At 55.6% G+C, this 9,989-nt stretch overlaps 1 protein-coding gene across 1 annotated transcript; it reads left to right on the forward strand.

Annotated features, from left to right (window-relative positions):
* Positions 1–768: 768 nt before the first annotated feature.
* Positions 769–6,394, forward strand: PDX1 (pancreatic and duodenal homeobox 1). The gene is made up of 2 exons (XM_033104640.1): positions 769–1,271; positions 4,840–6,394. The coding sequence occupies exons 1-2, from the start codon at positions 869–871 to the stop codon at positions 5,283–5,285; spliced, it is 849 nt and encodes a 282-aa protein (XP_032960531.1). The 5' UTR covers positions 769–868; the 3' UTR covers positions 5,286–6,394.
* The last annotated feature ends 3,595 nt before the right edge of the window (positions 6,395–9,989 follow it).

The raw sequence follows: 9,989 nt of genomic DNA on the forward strand, positions 1-9,989 counted from the left end.
GCCATTCCGGGTCTGGAAGCCCCAGGCCAACTCCCTGCCCCCGCCTGCCTCACAGACACAAAAGGGGACGCTACTTCTTTCCCCTTGCCACATTAGGAAACTGCATTCTGAGTTGGCCAAATGAGTCCCAATTTACCAAGATCAAAAATTAATAACGCTGATCGGTTATTTTAAAAATTAAAAAGCCACCGTGAATACTCTGAAGTTACACTTCAGAAATCCCGCAGCACAGCCACAGATAAAAGCACAACGAATGCTGGGTCTTTAAGTGTCAGCTCACTGATATCCTTGGGGGCTGTGTACAAATTTCATACATAAAATAGGACCAACTGCTTCCGAGATGTAGAGCTGGGGTCTGCAAACTTTTCTGACAGTTAAAAAAAAACAGTTCAAGTGTACAACCTCAACATATATATTTATAAATTATACTAATGAACTAATGTATTATGTATATTATCATACATACAAGGAAAATAGATCGTTTAAAGTATGATGAAACTTTCCATAAATGAATAGAAGTTCTAAGGCGCGCCCCGCTTTGGAGTGTACTGCCAACCACGTATACAGAGATTAGTAAACGCAGCTGAGAGACAAAATTGAAACAAATCAGGTGCTCGTGGGCACCTGGGCCTTGCTTCTTAAGGCAGTCAGCCAGGCCAATAATGGCCCCAGGCTGAACCACGTGGGGCACAGCGGAGCCTATGGCGCGGCGGCCGGCCAGCGAGTCCCTGCCGGCAGCGGGTTCTCTCTGCGAGCAGTGCAGAGCTGTCAAAGCAAGCAGGGGTGGCGCCGGGACTAGGAGAGCCGCACAGCTCCAAGTCCCCGGCTCCAGCTCCCTCCTCCGGGTCCCCAAGCCTGGGCCGCAGCCATGAACGGCGAGGAGCAGTACTACGCGGCCACTCAGCTTTACAAGGACCCGTGCGCCTTCCAGCGGGGTCCGGCGCCGGAATTCAGCGCCAGCCCCCCCGCGTGCCTGTACATGGGCCGCCAGCCCCCGCCGCCGCCGCCTCTGTTCCCCGGCGCCCTGAGCGCGCTGGAACAGGGCAGCCCGCCAGACATCTCCCCGTACGAGGTGCCCCCCCTCGCCGACGACCCCGCGGTGGCGCACCTCCACCACCACCTCCCGGCTCAGCTCGCGCTCCCCCACCCGCCCGCCGGGCCTTTCCCGGATGGAGCGGAGCCAGGCGCCCTGGAGGAGCCCAGCCGCATTCAGCTGCCTTTCCCGTGGATGAAGTCTACCAAGGCTCACGCGTGGAAAGGCCAGTGGGCAGGTAAGCCTGGCTGTCTGGCCCCTCTGTCCTCATCGGCTCTCGCCCGGCTGCTCCTATTACCCAGCGCTCCCCAGGACCTCTCCCAGTTAGCGTTCCGGGCCCCTGTGGGTAATCCGGGGTCGGACCCAACCAGGCCATCCTGCACAGACGCGCTTTTCTGGTCCAGGCTGGAGCGTCTTTGTCACTCAGCTCTCCTCTGGGAGTTTAAACCTCTTCCTTCCTTGCACGCTTACTCCAGGAGCCCCGCGCTCCCAGCACCGCTCCCAGAGAGCCAAGGCCTGGCCGACATCAAGGCTTCAGACCCTCGGGATCCTCCTCCAGCGGGGAATCTGCCCTCCCCGCACTCCTCGGGGTGCCACTGACTGGCCGGAGTGCGCCTGCGGAGCCCTGGGCCCCCTAGTGCCTGCGATGCCCGGCAGCTTCCCTAGGGCAGGGCGGGCAGTCGGGGGCTGCCCAGTAGATGCAGGGAAGCAGGGAAAGAAAACCGCACCCAAGCCTGCAGAGGTGTCCGGCGCACGCGGGGAGCCAGCGAGGGGCTGAGGCAAGGCGGCGGCTACCGCAAGGCCGAGGACCCGCCGCTCACCTGGGGCCAGGCAGCTGAGCCAGGCGTCTGCTACGCTAATTCTCTTTTGACCAAACACAGGCGTTTGAAGGGTTCTCCTTGCGCTTCTTCCAGGAAGTAGGCTTGAGGAAGGAGATGCCCTTCCTGCACAGCCGAGGGTCCTGGATCCTCACGGCCCTGGGCCACGGAGGGTAACAGAAGGTCTCCCCCGAGCCCGGAGGCAGAGAGTGAAGCAGCCCCGTGTGTCCCTTCCCCGCCCCGAGCTGGCCGCGATTTCCGGCGCGGCCTGTGGCGCCCCCGTCACACAATGTTATCGCTTCCGTGCTGCAGCCACTTCTGGTCACACCTGCACTGCAAATAGTTGAGTTTCTTTCCTCCCAACTCACATTGGAAGTAGGAGAAGAGGCCCGAGCTGGCGCTCCCTGAGGATCCTCAGAGCCCTGTGTGCGGGGTCTGGTGGGCCCGGCCTGACTTTGACCTTGACCCTAGCACTGCCAAACAGGGCTTTGGGGTGTCGGCTAGCCCAGGGTCCCCGGGGCTCGCCGCTCCTAGTACACTTTTTTACGAAAGCTGAGTGTGAGGACCCTGAGTTGAGGCCGGACAAGGGCCCAACTCCGCCTCAATCTTCCCCACCTCCAGCGAAAGACCCAGCCAAGGGGGCTCCAGATGTGCGGGAAGCCAGCGTATACTTACCCAACCCGCGCTGCGGGGTGTCAAGCCGTGGAGTCTCGGGGGAGGCAGGAGAAATGAGTCCTTCAGTCTGGGGTGGAGAACTGTCAGCCCGTAGTTTCCTGCGATGAGCTGCGGTCCCTCCAGGGCTCCCTTCCCGCAGCGCTGCGAATGCGCTGTCGGGCCTTCTGGGCCCTCCTGGCTTCTCCAGGACAAAACGCGAGGGAAGCCGTGAAGTAGGGTAAATTTCCTACCCCGCCAGGGTGTTACCGCAGCTCTGGTGGAGCGTGGGCTCTGTTGGATCCAAGGAGCCAGAAAGCAAAACCCAAAGGAAAATTGGCAGCCTTGCCAGGGCATGGAGAGACCCTGGAAGGGTGATATCCTCTGGGGGGAAAGCGGGAGCTGGAGAGGCTTCTGTCAGCGCCCTCTGACCCACTGCAGGCTCAGCCCAAAGGAAGGGGTTGCCCCCCCCCTTTCCAGAGAGTTCCTTGGGAGTACTGCTGCCTCCCATGTTCCTCCCCCAGAAATTTTCGAAGTAGCCGAACTTCAAGAGTCTGTGAACCCGCCTGTTTCACGCTCCTGGAGAGAGCCAAGTGACCAAAGGGCTTACATTTGTAGCAGGGAAATGAATACTAACAGCCAACAGGGACTTCTGGAAAACTCTACCTAAAAAGTGAACCGCCTCAGCCTCACTGGCCGGCTCTCCCCTAATCGCTTCACCCTGGTCTTGCTATCTTCCCAATAAATACCACCTACACCCTCTACCTCAACCTCCATCTCCTGCCAACTGCTCCTGGACACATGTCTCCTAGAGTAGCAGCCATTACGCACGCAGCCTCTCGCAGCACCTTGGTGAGGCCTGCTGGGAGGGCCAGAACCCCAGGGGGTTGTGGGTTGAATTTAAGAAGCTTGGAGGGCCCTGTTTAATGTCCCTTTAAGGTTCTGCACTTCTCTCCCAGGCCAAGGAAGGCTGCAAGCCCTGGAGAAGCCCTGCAGTGTGCAGTGCTTCTGCTACCTCAGGCCTGAGCCTCTGCCTTGGCTCTGGAAGCCAAGTTTCTGCCTGGGGGGCAAACCGGGCAGATTCCATCATGTCATTAACCCTCCCCCAAAAAACACACACACTAGCTTTTCAACTCCCTAAGGCCTAGCCAACAGTCACAGGGGAAATGTTCCGTACCTCTGCCCCCAACACAAAAAGACTTAGGCCTCTTCCTGGAGTTTTGGTGGATCTTACCTCCCAGAGTCCACTGGCCAGTGCAGAGTATCTTGCATGGAAAGGAAAAGATCAGGACCTCAAGGAGCTTGGTGGCAAACACTGGGTCAGGCGGGGCTGTTGCTTCCCGGAGACCTAGAGCGAGGCTAGGAGCTGGGAGCCCAACCACCACCACCCTTCTCGGAGGGGTTCTCAGCTTCCCTTCGGGGTTCAGGCCAACAAGCTTCTCCTCTCCCCCTCTGCCAGGGTCTGGGGCCCAGGACACAGAGGTTGAGGCTCATAGCGACCTTCCTAGGGGCCCAGAATAGTATCCCTTCTTTTCCAGGGCAGGGTCCCTACCTAGTTTAAAATGAGGACGATTACAGAAAATTTACTGGCTCTTGAGTTGAGGCTGATTACAATGTAACTATAGAAAGCTAATATGTGGTCAGATATAACAATATTATAACATATATCGCTGTATTAGCTCAAGGTTTCTCAGCGTTTTTATTAGCTCAAGGTTTTTCTGAGGGTTTACACCTATCGGTTGGTTGTGAAACCAATTTATTGGGTTGAGACCTTTTTAAAAAATGAAATAGTGAACAATAGGAAAAGTTAGATAGCATCATATGTGGTAAAGGTTGATTTCACGCCCTGAAACTTTTTTGTCAGTTTTATATCAGTGTGTGAACTGGGTAGTGAGCTGAAATGTGTTTCTTACCGTGGGTCATAGTCAGAAAGTTGATGTTCTTTTAAGTCCTATATCAAAGGCATTTTATTGTCTCTGTGGGATCTAGTAGGATTAGAGATCTGTTATATGCATTTTAATCAGCATCCACACCAGCACCGATTAAGAGAAACCCAAACCCGTCAAGAACCACTTGCTGATAGAGGCCACCGCAGGGTGACTGAGAGCCCGCGCCCTTGACCTCCCAGAAAAGGCGACCTCAGTAGGGAAGCATGAGTGGGCCCGCACTAGGCTCTGGGGTAGGAGCTGGGGCTTGGAGGCTTGGAGGTGGGAGCGGCTGGGTGCGGGGCAGGGTTCCTAGGATTGGGGCGGGCTGGAAGGTTGGGCTTCGTGGGTGGGGGCAGGGCGGCAGGCGCGGGGGTCGAGGGACCACACTCACGTGCTGTGCGGTCCGCAGGCGGGGCCTACGCAGCAGAGCCAGAGGAGAACAAGCGCACGCGTACCGCCTACACGCGGGCGCAGCTGCTGGAGCTGGAGAAGGAGTTCCTATTTAACAAATACATCTCACGGCCGCGCCGGGTGGAGCTGGCTGTCATGCTGAACTTGACTGAGAGACACATCAAGATCTGGTTCCAAAACCGCCGCATGAAGTGGAAAAAAGAGGAAGACAAGAAGCGCGGCTGCGGGACAGCGACCGGGGCTGGTGGGGACGTGGAGCCTGAGCAGGACTGCGCGGTGACCTCGGGCGACGAGCTGCTGGCGCTGCCACCACCGCTGCCTCCCGTGGGTGCTGTGTCGCCAGCTATCCCCGCTGCTGCCCGAGAGGGCCGTCTGCCTCCTGGCCTTAGTGCGTCCCCGCAGCCTTCCAGTGTCGCACCCCGGCGGCCGCAGGAACCCCGGTGAGAGATGGGAAATCCTCCCTGCAGGTGGCTTTGACCACTCTCAGAGGAGGGGGGAGCGGACCCAGGACCCTGGGTGTGGATCACAGGCCCTGGCAGTTTGATGGGGCAGAAACTGCCGTGCCCGCCCCAGACAGGAGGGGAGAAGCCGCACTCTCAGGTTCCTGAACCAATTGGGACCAGTGGGGAGACGCTGGCCGTGGAGAAGAGATGTTTTCTGTAAATCTGGGGGCTCTCCTGGTGATATGGTTGGATCGGTTAAGTCTGCCACTGTTGTGCAGGTCCCAGCACTCCAAAACCACAGACCTCTTTGTAGAAACCAACTCTTCAAAAGACAACAAAAACTGCAAATTGAACCGCACTGCAACACACAGCAAGCAAGCTAGACCCGATGCCTTTACCTGCTCAGAAACAGAACCATTTTAATTCAGGCTTCCACCTTAACATTTAGAAAAAATTGAAAGGAAATGTCTGAGGTTTCAAAGACCCAGTGAAATGATGGCCCTGCACTAGAATAATTTCTTCCCGTCCTCTTCCTCCTCCTCCTCCTCCTCCTCCTCCTCCTCCTCCTCCTCCTCCTCCTCCTCTTCCTTTTTTAATCCTTTTGGCCACATACTTCACCAACCTACATCCTTCAACCTGCACCTCTTTCCTCTGAAGAAGACAAGATCTTGCAAGGAAGGCTAAGCAGCAGCAGGGCTGGGCAGAGCAAGAGGAGAGTCCCCTACACCTGCTCGGTCCAGCCCTTCCAGAGAGGGCAAGTGGAGCTGGGCCTGGAGCACAGGAGCTGGGAAAGAAGGATGGACCCCTGAGCTCTTTCTGTTTCAGGCATGTATTTAGTTCCTGCTTGCGTGGAAGGCAAGCAGGGTGGCCTGACCCACGTTGGAATCTAGTCAGAGCCAGTTTGATTTCCACATCTTTAGGAACGATGAAAACACATGTGGTTGAGGAGTTTGGGAAACGGGTTGTTTTTATTTCAAGTTTTTAAATTACCTAACAGTTCTTTACAAATATGTCTGTGGTTTCCAGGTCAGTTTTTATATAAGGGTCTGGCTGGGCCTTGCGTGCAGGTGATGTTTGTGGAAAATGCTTAATAAATACGCATAACATGGAAAGAGATGAAAAGCGACTCCCTTGCTTTGTATCCAATCTTTGTGGGGGTGCAATGATTCCATTTCCTTTTCAAAATTAAAGCAGCGCTTATTTATTCGGTACTAAGTGGGGAAAGCCTGTAATTAAGAAACACCACATTTGGGTTGCGGTTTGGGGCAGCATATGAGCGGGTGGATGTTTGGTTTGGTTTGGTTTGGTTTCATTTTTAACCTAAGAGTCACTTCTCAAGATGGTTTTCGTAGGCAAGATACCCCAGGGGCATGGGGAGGGGAGTGCCGCTGGGTAGCAATGAGCTGGCCAGAGCCTCCGGAACTGCGGAGCTGTCCAGGGCCTCCGCAGACTGGGTCTCAGCTTTCCTCCCCAGGCGGCAGCCTCGGTGAGGTCTTTTGCTGTGGCTCCTCCGAAGGACGTGTTGCTTTGGACGAGTCCCAGCCCCTGGAGCCCAAGGGTCCCAGAGCGTCTTGTGTTAGGGTCAAACAGGTCCTGCCGCAGTGGGCTTCCAACTGCTTGGCCCACCTGCTCCTCCCAGCGGCTCCCCACCAGGGTCTATGCCCTGCTGTTCTCTCCAAGGCTCCTCCCCTACGCTTCCACCCTGGCAGGCCGTCTGCCAGCTCCTGGGAGTCGCTACTGCCTAATATTTTCTTTTGCAAAGAGATGCAGGACTTGATTTTGTTTTGTTGTTGGTTTTCGTTTTGTTGTTGGTTTTTAGGTTTTGTCTTGTTGTTGGTTTCTGCTTTTTGTTTTGTTGCTGTTTTTGAGAGAAATCGAATCCTTTGCCCCTCGGAAAAAAAGAAAGTCCCTTGGATCAGAAAGGGGAACTTTCTCACCAATAAGACGCGTCACAGGGAGCCTGGCTTATGCCCTGGAGCCTGTCCACACGCACCCCCCCACCCAGCCTCTGAAGTCCAGAAATCTGCGTTAGAACCTCGGGTCTCTCAAATATTGGCCCATAACCCTGATACAATTATTATTCAACTTTCCTGTGCCTCGATTTCCATCTGTAAAGTGAAGGTGAGTCCTACCGCAGAGTTGTTAGATTTAAACCGAAGACCTTGTGTGAAGCTCTGGATTCTTTCTCTAGAAAGTCGTTATCCCTCCACAGTTATCACTATTGTTTCATGATCATCTTCATTTTCGGAAGCGACAAGGGAGCTGCTGCTGCAGACAGAGATTGTTTGGGTCTCTTGCCAGCCGACCAGCCCTCTTCTTTGACAAATCCCCACTCTGTCTCTATTGATGTGACTCTTGTTCATATAACCACTGATCTTTTACTGCGTACTTCCTCCTAAAGAACCTCCTTTGATTTCCCACAAGGACCTTCCCGGAGTAAGTGAGACTGTCCGCCTCTTATACGAGGGCGGCTGATGCTGAGGGTGGGGGGAATACCCGCTGGGGCTCAGCTGTCCAGTTGATAGAGACGCTGAGACTTGTCCTGGGGACCACGTTGGTTTCCAGGCCTCCAAACCCAGCCCGCCGACCTCCTGGAGGCTCCTGTCCCAACAGTAGTGCGGTGCCTTGACCAGGTCACCCCTCTGCATGCGGGTTTCAGGTTTCCCCAACCCAAGGAGGAAAAGCGGCCACCGGGGCGGGCTTGGGCGGGCCAGGTACACAGCCTCAAATGCCCAGGCCCGGGCCGATGGCCAAGGTTCGCTGAAAGCGCCACTAGGCAGCTCTCTGGGCCGCTGGCGCTTGTGCCTCTGGCGGAAAAGAGCTCGGCCCTCCACCCTGGGCTCGAACTCCAGCCCTCCTTACCTAACAGTGGCCTTGGGCAAATTACTTAATTCTCCCTTTCGTCTTCCACAAAATGAGTTTATAACAAGGATGAAATGAGATGATGTCTTTGACGAGTTTATTACCAGGCCTGGCGCATTGAGGGCTGTACACTGGTGGCAGGGCTGGTGGAGGTGAGGTGGTGTTGCCGGTAGAGGCCGGCTTTCCAGGGAGGCAGCTGGGAGCGAAGCCCCTCTGGCCAGACGGGCCTCGGAGAGAGGAAGAAAGAGGAACAAGCTCAGGCCTGGAGTGCCATTGGGGGCACAGAGAATTGTCCTGACCCCTCAGGCCGCAGGGTCTAGGTCACTGCTCATAGCGAGACCTGCGTGGAGATCGACGCGTGAATCCCCAACTCCGCGCAGTCACCCTCGGTCAACTGGTGAGTGGACGCGAACTGTGGCCCCGAAGGTCGGCGGCGGGGGGCCGGCAGGGAGAGCGTTTGGGGCTCCAAGCGGAGCCCCGCACCGGAACCAGTCTCCCCGAAGGATGAGGCCGGAAAGATGAGATCGCCCTGGAGGCCAGAAAAACCAGCCAGCCGGCCTTGGGAAGAGCCTCTTTCTGCCAATCAGGTGATCTTCTCCAGGTCCCAGAACTGCAGAGGCAACACGTACCACTCCCCTGCAGGGCTGTCAGCCTCCCTCTACTATTCAGGGTGGCGCTTGCCTCTCAAATAGGAAACAGACAGCGGGGGAGGGAAGGGTTGGTGGGAGGTGCGGCGGCCTCCGCGTCCACCGAAGAACAGGGTTCCGGCAAACTCTTTGCTCAGTTCCCCGCGCAAGTGCGCCCTGCTTGCCTGTGCGCGCAGGGTTTCGGGACCGCGGGCTTGATCACCTCGCGGGGACGTCCAGCTACCCGGCATCTCCTTGAAGATCCTTGGAGCCGGAACTACAAGCCGCACCAGTCTTCCCTGAATCTTCGGCGGGAGGTATGTTCGTGGAGCGCAGCGCTGCGAAGATTCAGTTCCAAGATGCGCCCCAGGGCCTCCTGCACTCGCCGACCTCTACCAGCACGGCCTGGCTGTCAAAGCTGTTGGTCCCTGGATTTGGAGAACAGCGCAAGGGTTCTTCCTCCCCCCCCCCCCCCGCCCTCCCCACACACAAAGACTCCCACAAAAGCCACTGACAGTAGGAGCTTGGGTAGGAGACCCGGGAGAGCAGGAAGGGGTCTGGGCTATGGGACTCCTTGTGAATAGTGTCGCATTGCGCAATGCCAGAAATCATGCTTGGCAAACAAAAATCTCCTTTTCCTCTGCGATATATTTCTTTCTGAAGGCTGGCTAACACAGTTACTTCCAGAACTTCTCATCTTAAAAGCTAAATTTATACGGGGCAGTAACATCTGAGAGTTAGTGATTTCCGGTTCGACCTATCATTTTTAGCAGGTTTGGTGTCTGCAATTCACTTGCACCTTTCAGACGGGCACCTAAATGCATTCTGGTAGCATTTATTGGGCTGCTTCTCTATGCCGGTGCCTCTGGAAGTTGTAGGATATTTGCCCTGGAAGTGATCGCAGTTTTAAAAAGCTGGGTGGAGGTGGCCGATTGCTCAGTTGGTTAGAGCGCGGTGCTAATAACACCAAGGTTGCCGGATCCATCCCCACATGGGCCTCTGTGAGCTGCGCCCTCCTTAAAAAAAAAGAACAAAACAAACAAACAAAAAAAGTGAAAAACTATAAAACTTAAAACAAACAAACAAAAGCTGGGTCACCTCTGCTCCTGGTGGTCGGCACAGCCAAGGAGATTGGATTGATTGTCAGTGAATTTACCAGAGCAAACAGGAATCACTCAGGTTCCGCAAATTTCTCCTTTTGAAAAACAAAGGCTGTT

This window comes from Rhinolophus ferrumequinum, chromosome 4, assembly GCF_004115265.2.
Source record: "Rhinolophus ferrumequinum isolate MPI-CBG mRhiFer1 chromosome 4, mRhiFer1_v1.p, whole genome shotgun sequence".
In the NCBI taxonomy this organism is placed as follows: Eukaryota; Metazoa; Chordata; class Mammalia; order Chiroptera; family Rhinolophidae; genus Rhinolophus; species Rhinolophus ferrumequinum.

Bases quoted from the DNA above. Each gene is read 5' to 3' on its own strand.
- PDX1 (XM_033104640.1), top strand. From the start codon at position 869: ATGAACGGCGAGGAGCAGTACTACGCGGCCACTCAGCTTTACAAGGAC. The intron at 1,272-4,839 runs GTAAGCCTGGCT...TGCGGTCCGCAG, and splicing joins GTGGAAAGGCCAGTGGGCAG to GCGGGGCCTACGCAGCAGAG.